The following is a 17,695-nucleotide window of genomic DNA, read 5'->3' on the forward strand; positions in this document are numbered from 1 at the left end:
CTATAAAAGTATGAAGGGTTTTTTTTTTTTCATGTGGAAGCATTCAGTGCCCTTAGCCACCATGAAGAATAATGGATAACACACTATTACAGAGTGTATTTAAAAAAGGAAGAAGTTTTTTATTTCTGTTTTTTCTAAGACCGGGTCTCTCTGTGTTGCCCAGATTGGTCTCAAATTTCTGTGCATACGCAGTTCTCCTGCCTCATACTCCCAACTAACGGGGACTACCTTGAATCCACCACCAGGGAAGGAATTTTTTTTACCTGTTAACCTTAACCCAACAAAGAGCTTTTCTACCTATGATTTTTGATCAGGAGTGGGAAAATGTTTAGCAGCTGTCTCTTGCATGTTGTGCTCTGCTTCACCAGTGATAGAGCAAAGCAGTCTGAGCCCTTTGCCAGGCCCAGTTCACTTTCTCACCGGCCTCAGCCTCAGGGAGGATAACAGGAGGGTGAAGACCTCCTCACATTTGTTCACAAAGGCAGAGCTGAGCTGGATAGACTGTTCCCCAACCACTTTGTGTGCATTCTCCTCAACCCATGTCATGCAGGGGCCTTCTTTGGCTTACCTTTTCCATCTAGTTCATCTCTGTAGTCTGCCTCCCAAGAGCATCATCATGAAATTGTCTCCATAAATGTATTTAGAAGGACTATTCGTGTTCCTTCCAGAGGTGGGGAGATAGGGCAAACAAAACAGAATGCGCCTTGTTGTGGGGAGGCCTGTGGCCCTTCAGTGACACGTGTTTATACATTCTTCATCTACTTAGCAAATATTTTGTGAGCACTTGGCCTATGTGTTGGCACTGTGTTTAGTTAGCCACTAAGCATGTATGTCTTAATTAGGTTGTACAGTGGTGATAGAGTTGCAGCCCCTGTCTTCAGGCTCCTGAAAAAGAAAAAGGCAGCAGTGTCAACCCAACAGTGACTACTGACCTTTGCTCTAATAGAAAATGTACCTACTACAAAGCCCAAAACTAAAAACCGAAGTTTAAAATCCTTTTTTCTTATATTTATACATTCAGATTGTCTGTGGAACTTCAGAAATATGATAGACATTTTCCATTTATCTGTCTTTTACCTTCGTATCTGACCTTTAATAAACTCTTAGTTTCCTGTAATGTGTCTCTCCCCTCACTTTTTTTTTTAATAACTTAGAAAAGTACTTTAAAAGAATGTGGCTATGTTTTCCTGTCTGCTGTTTGTTGTACATTAATATTTTAACCCTTGTTTTTCTGTGGAAGAAAAGCTATCCAGTGGGAAAGTATGCTAGCTACTCCTATGAGGTCTGCAAAGATTCTTATTATCATAGAAAACAAAGGGAAAAATGTTTAATTGGCTATATAGCAGGTAGGGATAATCTGTTAATTCCCTTTGATCCATCACAGGCAAAAAGGAGAGAAAGAAATCATGAGGTTATACACTATCAAGGCTGTTCCTAAACAAGCAAAAGAAGTCCTGTAAAACTTTATAATTAGACTTTTGGTGTCATTGTTGATCTTGTTTTTGAGACCTCTGTGTGTGTATGCTGTGGGATAGTATAAGGCTTATATTGTTGATAGTTGGGAGAAAGAAGAGACATACTACATTAGTTTCCTAGGACTTATCTAACAAGCTACTAGAAATGTGGCAGCTTAAAACAATAGAAATTTATCTTCCCACACTTCTAGAAGCCAAGAAGTCCAAAATCAGGGTGTCAGCAGAGTTGGTTCTGTTTAAAGACTCTGGGGAGAATTAGTGTGCAATTATTTATAATACTCTGTGCCTTGTAAGTAACAGTTGTATTTGTAGTTATTTCTCCTTTTTCATACTATTTTTGGGGTGCCTTTTCTCACTGGTATTAGTTTTGCTACATGTTTATCTTATAACATATTTCAGGGGAAACATTTTTATGAAGAATCTCAGTGCTGGGAAACAATGTAGGTCCAGGCCACATCCAGCTGTGTTCACTACTGCCCTCTTCTGGCTCCCCAGAGTGGCCCATCTGCCATCAGAAAGGTTCAAGGAGACAAGGCTCACATCACCTTCCAGGCTCTGCCCAGCATTTCTGGCCCAGGAGGCTCCTGCAAAGTGGAGAAGCACAATGATGAGACAGGAAGAGGAAGGAACACTTATTTCCTCATATTCAGTTATTAATGAACTGATGCAAGGTAGAAGGAAGATCCCAGCACTGAATTCCCACAGAGGGAAATCCAAAAGTGGCAGTTCCTCCATGTTTTTATAGTGCCCACTCTTGTTATTAAGAACACCATTTACAAATTCAAAATCATAGCCGAAGATAGTAGTAAAAATCTCATAAATATGACAAGAACACAGAGTAGAGGAAAGAAACCACAAGGAAAACAATTTGCAGTATGTAGGAGAGTGAATATAAATGTGCTAAAAGTCTCTGTATGCAGAAAAAAGATAAACAATTTGTATTAAAATAATAATCCAAATATATGCTGTTACTTAAAAGAGACAGCTGAAGAGTATGACATGGAAAAGCAAAGAAGTGGCTAAATGAAAGGTGATATAAGAGTCACATGGGAGGCAGGTACGGTGACTGACATCTGTAATCCTAGCTACTTAGGAAGCAGAAATCAGGAGGATCAAGGTTCAAAACCAGCCCAGGCAAAAAGTTTTTGAGACCCCCCCCATCTCAATCAGTAAAAGCTGGGTGTGGTAGTAGACACCTGCCATCCCAGCTATGATGGAAGAGTAAGTAGGAGGATGGTGATTCTGGCTAGTCTGGGCATAAATGCAAGGCCCTATTTAGAAAAATAACAACAGAGCCAGATGGGTGGCTCATGCCTGTAATCTTAGCTACTCAGGAGGTTTGTGACTCAAGACCATTCCGGGGCAAATAGTTTGTGAGACCCTATCTCGAAAATACCCAACACAAAAGGAGTGTTGGAGTGGCTCAAGTGGTAGAGCTCCTGCCTAGCAAGTATGAGGACCTGAGTTCAAATTCCAGTACCACCAAAAAAGTAAAAGAAAAAAATTAAAAGAGCCACATGGGAGAACTTGTGGAGAAATCTTCAAAGAAGAAAAAGCATCAGAGGCTGTTGCCTCTGCAGGAACAGGCAGCTGTGGCCTGGGCCACAGTGAAGGCAGGGTGGTAGTGACAACACAGCAGGTACAGGTTCATTCTTGGTCTTGAGCCTACAGGAATTGAAGGGTTAGGATGAAGAGAGGGGCATGACCTTCTTGTGACCCAGGTTTTCCCTCTATTAAGAGCATTGCTATCAGCATATGTTAGGAGGATCAGTAGACACTGAGAAGTGCCTCACTATCGCTGCTCACACTGTAGCTGAAGACACACGTGGTCCTGCAGAGCTTGTTACACATGCAGGCACTCCTGCTCTGCCAGACCTACTGAGTCACAATTGTGTGTAGACATGATCTCCAGGTAATACAGAGTGGTGTCTGCACAGAGAAGTTGTTTGATAAAGAATAGAAAAGTGGCAATGGGTTGAACATTAAAAATGCTGTGAATCTTTAAATTTGCAGGACCATCGTGGAATTTAGTCCTCATCTCTATTGTAGGAATGTGATTGCTGGCTTGTAACTTCTAACTTCTGGCTTATAATCAGGATCTGCCCTGTGGAATACCACAGATTTCTTTTATTAGCATAGTCATTTTTTCCTTTGCTTCTATTGTAAAAAATCAGTAATGAGGAAAACTGTTTCTTTACTCAACTTCTGATTTATACAGTCAGGAAAGAAAAAGAGAAAAGTTTTGGTGGGGGGATTTCCTTTCCAACATACCTTGTTCACAAAGTTGGTCTCTGTCTTTTCCTGTGAGACATTAGAAGGGGCTGGATACCTTAGAACCAATGTTCATGTGTGTCTTCACTGAACTTCAGCTTTTTAAGCCTTCACACATTAGCCATGCAGGGCTGGAACTCCTCTCTTTCCCCCAAAGCATTGGAGGGGTTTTTTTTCTGTAATGAGTAATCCATGCTCCTCAAGATCGAGTATACAAGGTCTCCTAATTCCTATCCTTAAGCAGTATATAAAAATATGTAAAGCAAAAACTCGAAACTATAAGGAAAGAATAATGAAAATTACAGGGGTCTTGGGGCTTTGCTTTTAATTTTGATCAAAATATAAAATAAATGGTGTATTTATTAAATTTTGCACTACAGAGCAAATCTGAGTGAGTTAAAGCAGTAAATTGCATTACCTTGAATTTGGGACTAGGATGCTGTCAGTCCTGTAGCTAACTTCTTGCCTCTCTGACTAATCTTGGGAAAGTTACTCAGTTTCTCTGAGCCCTGAGCTCCTGAACTATGAGGCTGGGCTCTTAAGGATGCCTCTTTCTCAGGGTGTTTCCATGTGATGTGACCATACACCATGCTCAGCACAGGGCCCATGAGAGTCAACACTCAGTGAACAGCACAGTTTCTACCACTCGTTTTTTAGAAATCTAAAAAGGAGCATATAGATATTCTGCTCCCATGTGGAAGGAAAAGGGTGCTTTCTTAAAATAGGAATTGTCAAAGATAGGTATGCCATGGACCCGAGGTCTGATCTTTCTCCTCCTCATTGCACATTTGTCTGACTCAGTTTCCCCATCTCAGTAAGTGCATCTCTGTTCTTCCAGTAGCTAAGGATAAAAGCCTTAGTGTTATCTTGACTCTTTCTCCCATATACAACTCCACTGCTGTCACCTCTTATTGAGATTTTCAAAAAAAGCTTTCTAACTGGTCTTGTCTTTTTGTGTTTACCTTCCCCTCCTTCTCTCTATTTTCAATAGAGAAGCCTGAGTCAAATCCAGAAGTCAGAGTTTCTGCTCCCAGTTGTCATAACAAATAGGTTACTCACCTCCCTCATAGTCAGTCTACCAGGTGTGGTGGTATACAACTGCAATCCCAGCCACTCAGAAGGCAGAGATATGAGGATCATGTTTCAAGGTCAGCCCAGGCAAAAAAAAAAAAAAAAAGCTAGCAAGATAGCAAGATTCTATCTCAAGAAAACATGCCAGATGTGGTGCATCATGCTTTTAATCCCATCTGTTTGAGAAGTGGAGGTATGAGGATCATAGAGGGTGCCCCAGGCAAAAATGCAAGACCCTATGTGAAAAATAACTAAAGACAAAGGGCAGGGGGCACAGCTCAAGTGGTAGAACACTTGCTTAGCAAGCACTAAGCCCTGAGTTCACACCCTATTACCACCAAAAAGAAGTACTTTCTGTGGCCAACAAGGTCCTTCCTCTCTTCCTCTCCACTCCCTCCATCCCCCAGTAGCTGCCTGGCTCATTCTGACCTGTGACCTCTTCCACTGCAACTTCCTGACCCATTCCACTCCTACTACACACTTGCCCCTTATTTTATTCATAGGCCGTCATCTAGGGACCTCATGCACTATTGGAAATGCTTCTTCATCTACCCTTCCCCCACTTATACATGGTGTGCTCCTCCCTCACCTTGCCCTGTGTGCAGAGTACTCCTCTTCCTGGACACATATTTTTATTTTTGCTAGTGGTAACCAAAGAGCATACTGTATGTTTTTCTTTCTTTAAAAGAATTTTATTATGACATATTCATTATATAGGAGGTTATTCATAGTGGCAATTTCAATTAGGCTTATATTGTACATTAGTTATATCACCCCCAATATCTCTTCCTGCAGCCCCCTCCCCACCCCACTAAAATTCAAGAAGTTTCTTTGTTCTATTTCATAGAGGTGTATGAAGTTCATCAACCATATTCCCTTATTTTAATCTCCTTTATTCACCCTCCCTCTCCCACTAATACCACCCTCCCCACACTCACTGTACCTATTTTACAGTCCTGTCTTTCATTATTAATATTAAGTTGATGTTCAAATGGGGGTTTTCAGTATATCCTGCTGTGGGTATACTTTACTTTGGTCAGTTCATTCCCTTCCATTGCTCTCCCTTATCCTTTTACCTCCCACCCCCCCATTTTTCAACAGCTTTCAATACACATCCTTATATCCTCTACCTTCACAGATGTTATGTTTTACAGTATTGGTGATGTTCTGTCATTATCCTTTGCTTTCCCTCCTTCCCTGTGTTTCATGGAGTACTTACACTATTACAAACATGTACTATATATGCATTTGTATGTGATCATGTTTGTTTTTGTGTATATGTTTATCTTTTGGGTCTGTCTTCCATGTATTAAAGAAAACATGTAGCCTTTGTGTTTCTGAGCCTGGCTTACTTCCTTTAATATGATATCCTCCAATTGTATCCATTTACTTTTTAACTATATGTCATTATTCCTTATGGCTGAGTAAAACTTCATTGTGTATCTATACATTTTCTTGATCCTTTGTAGGGCATCAGGGGTTGTTTCCAAAGTTTGGCTGTTGTGAATAGTGCTGCAGTGAACATCTGTGTACAGGTATCTCTATTGCATTCTGACTTTATGTTCCTTTGGGTAGATGCCCAAGAGCAGTATCCCTAGATCATATGGCAGTTCTAGCTTTCCTTTTTGAGGAATCTCCATACTGCTTTCCAAAGCGGTTGTACTAATTTGCATTCCCACCATAGTGTATAAGGGTTCCTGTTTTGCCGCATCCTCGTCAGCATTTGTTGTTATTGCCCTAGAATATGGCCATTTTAACTGGGGTGAAATGAAATCTGAGTGTTGTTTTAATTTGTAGCTCTTTTATAACCAGGGGAGTTGAACACTTTTTCATGTATTTACTGTCTGATTATAAATCTTCCTTTGAGAATTCCCTGTTTAATTCATGTGTCCATTTCTTCATTGGGATGTTGATTCTTTGGGGGTTGAGTTTTTTTGGGTTCCTTGTAGATTCTGGATATTATTCCCTTATCAAATGAGTAGCTGGGAAAGATTTTCTCCCATTCTATGGAGTATCTCTTGAGTCTAGTGACTGTTTCTTTTGCTGTGCAGAGGTTCTTTAGTTTGATGCATTCTCATTTGTTCAGTCTTTCTCTTAGATGCTGAACCTTCTGAGTTCCACCGAGAAAGTCATTCCCTATGCCTCTCTGACGCAGTGTGTTTCCTACTGCTTCCTGGAGTCGTTTCAGAATTTCAGGCCTTAGGTTAAGGTCTTTGATCCACTTCAAGTTGATTTTATTACAGGGTGAAATGTATCTAGTTTCAGTCTTCTACATGTGGATATCCAGTTTTTCTAGCAACATTTGTTGAAGAGGCTGTTTTTTTCTGTATTGTGTGTTTTGGGCTCCTTTGTTGAAGATCAATTGGCTGTAGATGTGTGGGGTTATGTTTGGGTCTTCTGTTTTGACCCATTGGTCTTCCTGTCTGTTTTTTGTGTTAATGTGTTGCGTTTTTATTGCTGTTGTTCCGTAGTATAGTTTGAAGTCACATATTGTGTTGTCCCCAAATAACACACTGTATGTTTTTCCCCATTACCCTTCTTCTGTCTCCCTAAACTGCATACATGATAAGAACTGGAGAATTTCTCCCATTTTTATGGTTTTTTTCATTGCTACATCTTTAGTCTCCAACAACAGTTGTAACACTCAATAAGAATTCAATATTTGTTGGATACAGAAATGAATAAAGGAATCAGTGAAACTGTAAATACAAAAATGTATGCAGTTTATGTTAAACTGCCACTTAGAGGTGTGCCCATAGCGTTTTTCTTTGTTAAAGTTGAAAATATGAACGCAATTGAGAATTGCACTTTCCTCACAAGGTCCAGATCTTAATAGAATAAGCTCACAGAAAGTAGGAAGAGGCAAATTAGGAAAATATAAATTAAATATAGAATGTAAAAACAAACTTGTAAATTTACAAGTTAGTGTGTGGTAAAAAGCAATAAAATAAATGTCACTGCATGTCCCACCCCTTGATTAATCTGTAAAGGTGAACAAACAAAAAAAAATTAAATTGCAGCAGATCCAAAGGAGTTTAAAAATTAAGAAGTATTCATTAATTGGAAAACCTTAGTAAGATGAGAAAGAAGTTTTCAAAGAGATGCCTGCCTGAATGACTCTATGTGGAGTTTTTGTTGTTGTTTGAGGGGGTTGTTTTTGGTTTTGGCAGTACTGAAGTTTGAACTCAGGGCTTTGGGTTGCCAAGGAAGCACTCTACTAGAGACGTACATCTAGCCTTTTCTGCTCTGGTTATTTGGGACATGAGTCTCACTTTTGCCCAGGCCAGCCTGCACCATAGTCCCCTATTTATGCTTCCTGTCATCTCTGGGATGACAGGCACACATACCTATGCCCATCTTCCCCACCCCTTCCACTGAGAGGGAGTTGTGTAAACTTTTCTCACCTGGAGTGGCCTGGAACCTCTATCCTCAGAATCTGAGACCAAGATTGCAATAGCTATCTACACTTGGCTATTTGTTGTTTGTTTTTAAGAGAGGATCTTGATACATAGCCCAGGTTGGCTTCAAATTCACAATCATCATGAGTCAGCTTCCCGAGTGCCTGGATTACAGAGGTGCATCACCATACTCAGCTAACTCGTGTAGTTTTTTAAAAACTTAAGTTTATGAATGTGTAAACTACAATAAAGCTTAGAAAACTATGGAAATCTACCTAGTTCATATTCTAAAGCTAGTGTAACTTGGAAAACATCAAAATAAAATTATATTGATTCCTATTTAATAAGCACAGATCAAAATCTAAAAAATGAATGAGACAATATGTCAAAGTGGTAAACTATCATTACCAAGCATTACCTTTCTCCAAGAGAACGAGTAGTTTAATGTTAGTTAAACTGTAACATTATAAATTATATCAAAACAGTTGTTATCTCACTAGATGCCAAAAACTGTCAACAAAATTCAATATACATTGCTCATCAAAACTCTTGCAAGCCAGGCACTGGCGGCCCACACCTACAATCCTAGCTACTTGGGAGGCTGAGTTTGGGAGGATCACAGTTTGAGGCCAGCCTGGGGAAATAGTTCTTGAGAACCCGTTTCCAAAACTAATCAGAACAAAATGGACTGGAGATGTGGTTCAAGCAGTAGAACTCCTGCTTTGCAAGCATGAAGTCCTGAGTTCAAAACCCAGTTCCACCAAAAATAAATAGTAATTTAAGACTTTTCTTTTTAAAATTTATATGAAATTCTGCATATTTGTGAGCAGAATATAATACATGTAGATAATGCATAATGATTAATTCAAGATAGTCAACATTTTTCCATCTCCTTAAGCAGTTATCATTTTCTTGTGTTTGGCACCTTCTCATACCTCCCTTTTTGTAAACTATTCTCTTTCTTTGCTGTAGAACACTAGAACTTATTCTTCCTATCTGTTTGATGTCTCTCATCTGCTCCCCCTTTGTCCCTTTCCCCTTCCTTTTCTAGCCACTAGTGACGACTATTCTACTCTCCACTTCTATGACATCACTTTTTTAGCTTCTGTGTCTAAATGAGAACATGCAGTATTTGTCTTGCTGCACCTCACTTATTCCAATTAGCACAATGTCCATTAATTCCATCCTTGTTGCAGCAAATGGCAGGATTTTCTTCCTTTTCAGGCTGAATAGTATTCTATTGTGTATATTTATCTTTCATCTCCCAGTGGACATCTTATCTTGGCTATTGTGACTATTGCAGCAATAAACAGGCGGCATGCTAATTTAATTTCCTGTGGATATATACCCAGAAGTAGGATTGCTGGATCATGTAATGGTTATATTCAGTTTTCAAAGGAAGCACCATACTGCTTTCCAAAACACTTTTTCTTAATATAGTAAAGATGTAGAATATAAGTGCCTTGAGAGTGCCAGAGGCAAATACCAGGTTTTCTACTATATTTTCCTGTGTTGTCAGTTATGCCTTGAGAATAGGAAATATTCAGTAAATAATTGTTGACCAAACTAAGTTAATAGTTTAGAACCACTGCCAATATCACATTTAATAAAACACATTGTGTTTTTATTTAAGTATTCCATCAAAATTGGAATGCCCCACTGATACTAGTGCAGACTACATTAATCCCTCAGTTCTCTCCCAGCCAGTGCAAAATTCAGTGCTCTGTTTGCTCCCTGTACTCTCCAAGGCATTCAGGAGACACACCTCAGTTTGGATGCTACTGCTCCTGGGCCCACAAACTGTAAAGCTCCCTGTAGCCAGCAGCAGCTTCCACTACAGAAAGAAAGGAAGCTTCTGTATTGAAAGCAGCCCAGAAATAGACAACAGCACTTCAAGAGATTCCATCTAGTTTTCTGAGATCTGAGCAATGCTGGATCAGGCCAGGTACCCTAACTAAGCACATGGTAAATGCTTGACTATTGTGCCATACCCTCAGTCCATTATACTGGCACTACACTGTCCTGCCTAAACATTGAGAATACTCAGTTGAAAACCTACAGGCAATTAAAATTTCTAACCAACAATTTGACTTCAGATATACAAATCTCAACAGAAAAATATAAGAAATAAGAAGAAAAACTTTTAAAGGCAACAAGATTCTTCCAAAATTCAACAGTTCAGCAAAACAAACATTAACAATAGTAGGCACAACACCTGCTTAGCAAGTGTAGGTCCTAAGTTCAAACTCCAGTATCACCAAACAAAAATAAAATAGCTGGAAGAAATCTCAGACAAAAGATTGAAAAAAAGTGATCATAAGATTATCAGCGTAATCAAAAAAAGACATGGTTAAATGCCTAAATTCCAAGAGGCCTTAAAAGAAGAAATGAATGAAATAAAGAATACAGGCTGGTGGAGTGGCTCAAGTGGCTCAGATGGGAGAGTGCCTGCCTATCAAGAATGAAACCCTGACTTTTGGCCCTCGTACTGCCAAAAACAACAGCACCCCTCCAAGGTATAGAAATTATGAAAAAAATTGAAATTCTAGAAATGAAAAGCTCAAATAAAATACAAAGTTCACTTGAAAGTGTCTCTAGTATACTGTATCAAACTGAAGACAGAATTTTAGGTCTTGAAGGCAATGTAGACATATTAGAACATTCAGATTAAGATAAAGAATAAAACTGAAATATAAATGACACAGGCAAGACTTTGGCACACCACTAAAAGACCAAACCTATGAATCATGTGCGTAAAAGGAAAAGAGGTGTCAGCTGAAGGCATAGAAAACATTCCATAAAATAGGAGCAGAAAACTTCCCAAATCTTGAGAAAGAAATGTTCATCCAGGTATAAGAGAGTTTTAGGACTTCAAACAGACAAGATCGGAAAAGATCTCAAATCTGTAACATTAGATTCTTTAGAACAAGTAAAGAATATTGAAAGCAGCAAAGGAGAAGCACTAAGTCATCTATAAAGACAAACCCATCAGAACAACATTTTTCAACAGAAACTAAAAGCATGGAGTGCATGGAATGATACATTTCAAGACCTGAAAGGAAATAACTGCCAGAGAATAAGGTTTTGTTCTCATAATGCTTATTTGTGATATGGAGTTTACTAATTATGATTTTTAAGGTGCTTCTGATTCCAGAGTCTCATGCCATGGAATCATGTACATGTTTTGGGAAAGGTCTTTAAAATTCTCTTTCTGATGCTCTGTAACACCTGCCTAGTCTTATATGCCTTGCTTGACTCTGTGGATTTCACACATTTGATCAAGGTATCCTGTTTCACTTCCCTAAGTGAGTCTCTCTGCCTCAGTCAGAACTGGGTCCATCTTCTCTCAGTTGTCCTTCTGTGTGGGAGCCTGAGTCATCAACTTGGTCAGTGTCTTGTCAGGTGTATTACTTTTAGCTAGATAAAGCAGAAATCTGGCAGAGGTCTGGATTGTGCATATCCTCTGTGAGAGCCACTGCCTCTGGCTAAATTGGTGCTATTTTTTCCTTATCTTGTGGGAGAGGCTTTAACTGTTCCCAACAAGGAAAGAGTGCCTGTCCCTGATGCCCTGTACTCTTAACCACAGGCTTTACAGCATGTTCATACCTGCACTTGCCATATTTTTCCCCACAGAGTTCATGTTCTTAACTAATACATAATTTATCCACCTTCTGTCTTTTCTGATTCTTTCACATTCCAAATGCTGCTCTACCTCCAGGTTCAAAGATTTCAATCCCATTTTATAAGAATTGGCAAATTTGGAGTATATGCCCTTTTGTTGATTCCTACAAAATCCATGAGTTGGGACTCCAGCATGAGTGTGAATGGCCACATCAGGGCATTATAAACACCACCCAATTCACATCCCTATAGAATGCCTGCCCCCACACTCACCTGTGACACAGTTGGGGCATCTCCTCAAGCTTCTCTTGTCTTCAGGAATAGCAGGCTTGGTACAGATTGCAACCACTTCCTCCTGTCATAGCAGGAGCAAGTGTGTCTCAGTAAACTAATAGGCACACTTCGCACAACAGGGCAGCGACAAAGCACAAATCCAAATCCTCATTTATCACTTCTTCAATCGTTCAGCTTCCATGTCTGTGGAACATCTGCCATGTGCGAGGTGCTTTTCTGGGCTCTGAGGCAACCAGAGTGAATCAATCCTATGCCACCCTACCTGATCCTTGCATGCAGAAAGTTCAAAAGATCATACTACATTGTAGCAGGGGCAATGGTATTGACACAAGTATGTTTGTACAGAAGAGGATAGGTACCTGTTAGAGCCAGAGAGGGGCTGATAGATCCTCAGTGGTGGCTTCATGGAGATGGTGGTTTCTGAGCTGAGACTTAATGTAAATGGGAATTAGCCAGATCAGAGGCTGAGGAGGATGGTGGTGTGCAAGTGTGCAGTATGGTTTGTGTGTTTGGTATTTGGGAAATACTTTCTAGTGAGGCCCAGGAGAGAGAAGGATGCAGGCAGTGTGGTTGTTGTGAGGAGATAAAGAATGAGGCTGGACAGTGTGAAGTGAGACTGAACTCTGAAGTGGGCAAGAATCTGACTTTGAAGGGCTTTTACTTCTCAGGAGGTTACACAGCCCAGTGAGTGACTGGGTGAGTTTGGTGTCACCCACCAAGAGTGGTGTTGAGTATAGGAGGAGAAGCAAGCCAAGTGATGGGAGAAAGAATGAGTTCCATGTCTGCTGTAATGTGTTAGGACACCTGCCTCAATGTTGAGATGTTTCCTGGGCCAGAGACAGATGTGAAAAATCAAGAGGTGGACTGTGATTCACACTGAGAACATAGGCAGTAAGGTCAGTAGGAAGCACAGAATCCTGCCCACACTAAGTCCAGGAGAGACTGGTTGTAGAGGTGGACCTCATGGAATAGGAGCTTCCCTGGGAATTAGGGTGAGCCTTGTTGCTGGCAACCTCTCCATTTTTCATGGGCCAGTTGCCCTCTCAATCTGCCTTTTTCCATTCTCTTCTGCCAACCAGATTCTTCTGCACCTGAGAATAGATTCTCACCTCTTCTCTTCACTCATGCTGTGCAGTCAGCTGGGGCTGAAAGTGGCAAGGTCATGTCTAGGAAGCAGAAATGCCTGGCTATCCCTTTGCCAGAGGCTGTTGGTGGAATAGTCCCATGTAGCAGGGGCCATTGTGTGTTAACATCTTTACCACATTGTCATTAATTTTAACTAAACGTGGAGTTCCTTCACAAATTATGTAGACATGCTGGTATTAAGGACCAAAATGATTCTAGCATCATCTGGAAACAGGATATGCAGCCCTGTGTAAGCTGGGTCATGACGGTCCTGTCAGTAGTCAGCCTTTCATCATTGAATGACACTCACAGTATGGTCTGCATTCTTCTCTGGTTCTCTATGCCTCTTTGTCCTAGACTTCTTCCCCCATCCCATTGTCCTATTGTGAGACACCCATGTGATAGTGCAGAGTCCAGTTTCCCCTCCACTACTGGGTTCATGTGTTGTTTTGCCACTGATTAGCAGTCATGTGATATTGTATATCACTAGACCTAGACTTCTTCAAGAAATATATGTGCACTATTCCTCCAACCCCTATCTACATCCTACCTGCCTACAGACTGACAGGGGTACCTTTTCTAATATTCTCCTCTTTGTCTCCTGGGGAAACAGTCTTCCTGTAACTCCAGCTTCTTCATAGAATCCTCTGTGTTAGCTCAACCCATAAACTATCCAAAGCTGCTTGGTTTCTTTTCTGGAGTATTTACACATTCATTATTCTATATTATTATCCACATGATCCAAGTAATCAAACCAAAAAATAGGCTATAAAACCACAGCTCAGAGTTAGGGCAGGTTTGGGACAGGGTTACCAACCAGTTCCCGCATGTCTGCATCCCCAGTGTCTAGCACCTTGGCCTGGAACTGGGATGTCACCCTGAGTCTAGATCCTTAGCCTTGGAGAAGAGGATCTCTGGCGGCATCCAGGGGAAATAAAAATTCCTAACTTGCAGCTAATAGAGTCTTAACCCCAGTTCTACTGCCAGCATGACCCTGGAGGTTGTTACCCTGACTGTGACCTTGGGCCCACCTTGCTCCCTGCTCCCATAAGATGCTAACTCAGAAGATAGCCTGGAGACCTTACTTAAGAAACAATCTGTAGCAAAGTGTGTTCAGAGTGGAGGAAGCTGGGGGGCCAGAAGCTACTCATGATAATGCTGAGTTCAGTCAGGAGACCAGGTTGTTAACTTCAGTTCTTCCCATAGGTAGGGGCACAAAAACATGCCCGACTGTGGCATAGCTTCCTCACCCTTAGCTCTGCACACCTTCCCTTGCTGATCTTTCAGCACATGCTTCACTGGGTCTTATAGAGCAGCCTTGTTTTCAGCATTCAGGGTTCACTCACCAAGTGCCTCCTCCTATAACTGCCTCCTCCCATCATCCTCTTGTAATTTAGCGTGCTCTGGGGGTTGATGTGTGTCAGTGATCTGCCCCTCCAGTGGAGTTGAGGTCCTTAAGGACAGGGCCCCCATGTGTTGTTCTTGCTTATTACCAAATGCAGGTGCCCACTGTCTCTGGGCATGTGAGTCTCGATGTGTATTGGTGGAATGAATAATGTGGCAAAAATCTTGTCACTCCTGCCTGGAGTGCCAGGGGTGCCAGATGATAGGTTTGCTCTTTGCACTCACATGTGGTTGTCTGTTTTTCAGGAACCCAGCAGCCGGGGCCACCATATTACACCGACCCTGGAGGACTGGGGGTGAATCCTGTTGGGAACACCATGGCAATGGCTTTCCAAGTCCAACCCAATTCACCCCAGGGAGGCACAACCTATCCACCCCCTCCTTCCTACTGCAACACACCCCCACCCCCATATGAACAGGTGGTGAAGGACAAGTAGCGGACCCTGCCAGTGAAGGTGGAGAGGCTGGATGGGCCTTTCTCAGGCTGTCCTCATCCCCATGGACAATTGCTTCCAGGGGCAGTCCAAGGGAAAATTCCTCTTTGATATCTTCAAAGCAAGCACAGCTTCCTTTCAAGTTTCCTGTGGAGGACAATATTTGAATTCACACTGTGTCTTCTCTGTTGCTTCTGTTTCTGACTTGGTTTCTGATGTAGTCTGTGCTCTCTGGAAGTGTGGTGACAGTCCCTAAGGGTTGGCATTCTTAGGGTGGCATGACCTGATCCTCAGGGGAGAGGCAAAGAGGAGGAGAAGGCAAAGCCTGCGTGTGAGGGGGAAAGGATGGAGGGGCTCAGCTGAGTTGGGTCCAAAGGCCTACAGAGTGGCTGTCAGCTGCCCCAGCCCATTCTTCCAGAAGATGTTAGAGGAATGAACAGAGTGGAACAAGCCCTTTGACACTATTCTGTCTCCTCACACCCTGAAAATAGGCTTCCCTCTACATAGAGAAGAGTCCAGTATGTGTCACTTCCACTGCAAGATGAAGATAAGAATCAGGCCCAAGTTGTACATCTGCAGCTATCTGAAGCTCAGTAAGCAAAGACGTGAGAAATCACTTCTGGCCCCAAACTGAGACACTGCATTTTGTGAGCTCTTGGTCTGACTTGGAAAACAAAAGTTTCCCCCTTTTTTAGTGCATTCATGGAGGCGTGTATGTAGTGTGTCCTGTTCTTGGAGATCAGATGAGGACTGTGTCCTTCCTGATGTCATTGCTCACAGGGCTCCCACACCCGTCTCCAAGGGAGCGCTGAGGGTGGCTTGACGAACACTTTCAGGGCAGAGGGACACATCTGCCTGGAAAGTCACGTCTACCATTGAAGGGAGAGAGTGTGGCCAAGATGGCTTAGTAGGGCACAACCAGCTTTGGTGAGCCTGATTGTGTGGTGGTGTGTTTGAGAAACCCACCGAGTTTGTGCTGGGCTCTGAAGTGAGGGAGCTTGCTGAGAGAAAAAAGGAAAAGTACTGACTTGGTTGCACTGACCATGGAATCAAGATTAGAATAAATATGTGGTTGTAGATGCATATCCCCAGGTAAGAATCATAGCTCACCCCAGGATCTTAAAAGTAGTCAAGGGCATTGTTGACAGTGAGTGGGAAGTATTATTGCTCTGCGTAGTAGTTAGTCACATTTATGTGTATTTAAACTCAGATTAAGACCTGACTTTGTCATGTGTACTAAGAACAAAGCAGCATAGCTGAGAGACCTAGATTACTCTATGTAGTATTGTGGGGAGCGGGAATGGGGGTGGGGGAGGTGTTTATTTTTAAAAGAACGAATCAAAGCATTTTTGCAAAGTTGTCACTCATTGAACTTGAGCATCCAGACATCTCACTGGAGTGTTTCATCCTTTCACACCAAAAGGCATGGTATCCATGCTCTGCTGGGGGTATTTATATGGGTTAGAGGGTGAGGAATAGGGATGGCATTTGAGAAGCTATGTAAACTTAAACGATGGACTTCTAGGCATTTCCACAGAAACACCCAGGAAGAAACAAAGACTTTGGACACAGATGCTTCCACATGAGTCAGTGACTACTCTCCTGCGACCTCTGGCTTCCTGTCCTTGACTGCAATACTTCCCTATGCTCAAGTCCTTGTTTTAAATGAGACGACAAAGCACAATGTCTGCTGTTTACAACCAAGATAAATACATGGGTCCAAACATTTATTCTCTCTCCAGGTCATTTGTTTTACATTTTTAACTTCAGTTTCTTCCTTTAGTTTTTAAAATAAAGTACACTCAGAGCTGCCCCTGAAATGGGATCAGGGTACAGCTGAATCAAGGCACCCAGTGTCCATGACTAAATTTTGTTTATCTTTTTAATAGCAAATAAGAAATGGAACAACTGGTAGGGCTCAGCAATTTTATATTCCCATATCTGCATAAGATAAATTTTGTTTCCCATTAACCTGGGTTAGAATCTCGCCGAGGTGAACACTGGCGCTGCCTGTGGAAATTCCACTTCTGGGGACATTTCCTAGACATTCTTGTCTCCTTTATGCTGCTAGTGGGTCATGCCCACCTCTTTGAGCGGTTCAAGTTCCTGTGTGCTAGAGTCCTGTAGAGCAGACCTGTGCATGCTTTTCCTTGACAACACTTGGCTCATGTCTTTTGCTCTCTTTTGGTAAGGTCCTTGTTCCTTTGTATTCAGAATAAAAATAAATTTGGTCATGTGCTTTGATTGCTTTTCTGGGGGATGGGAAAGGGGTAGAGATGATGTTTCTAGGGAGAGAGGATGTGCAGTAAGTCCAGTCATGAGTTCATCCAGGAGGCGAGTTGGATGGATGATGTTCCTAATCTAGGCAGAACTGAAAAATTAGATGTTAACCAGGAATATATGGTACTTTAGGTTCACCAACACGTTTTCAAAAATCAGGTTAAGGAAAATGTTGTCCAAGGCAAATGGGGAGGAAGAAGTTGTAAACTTATAGCTGATACTGACACCAGTTAACTGGGATACCGCTCTGTTTTTTAGTAGGTCAACCTTCACGTTTAAATCCCATTCCAAAGCCAGCACAGTGTTGTCCACACCTGTAGTC

General features: G+C 41.6%; 1 protein-coding gene across 4 annotated transcripts in view; it reads left to right on the forward strand.

Moving 5' to 3' along the window:
* The window catches only part of Vopp1 (VOPP1 WW domain binding protein), a 95,984-nt gene extending 78,653 nt beyond the window's left edge, over positions 1–17,331 (forward strand). For all 4 annotated transcript variants that reach the window (XM_074065525.1, XM_074065524.1, XM_020165941.2 and 1 more), the window contains one exon: positions 14,906–17,331. In XM_074065525.1, coding sequence (XP_073921626.1) covers positions 14,906–15,096 — 191 coding nt within the window. In that variant the 3' untranslated portion in view covers positions 15,097–17,331. The remainder of the gene's footprint in view (positions 1–14,905) is intronic.
* Positions 17,332–17,695: the final 364 nt, after the last annotated feature.

The sequence above is a fragment of the Castor canadensis genome, chromosome 2 (genome assembly GCF_047511655.1).
Source record: "Castor canadensis chromosome 2, mCasCan1.hap1v2, whole genome shotgun sequence".
Taxonomy (NCBI): Eukaryota; Metazoa; Chordata; class Mammalia; order Rodentia; family Castoridae; genus Castor; species Castor canadensis.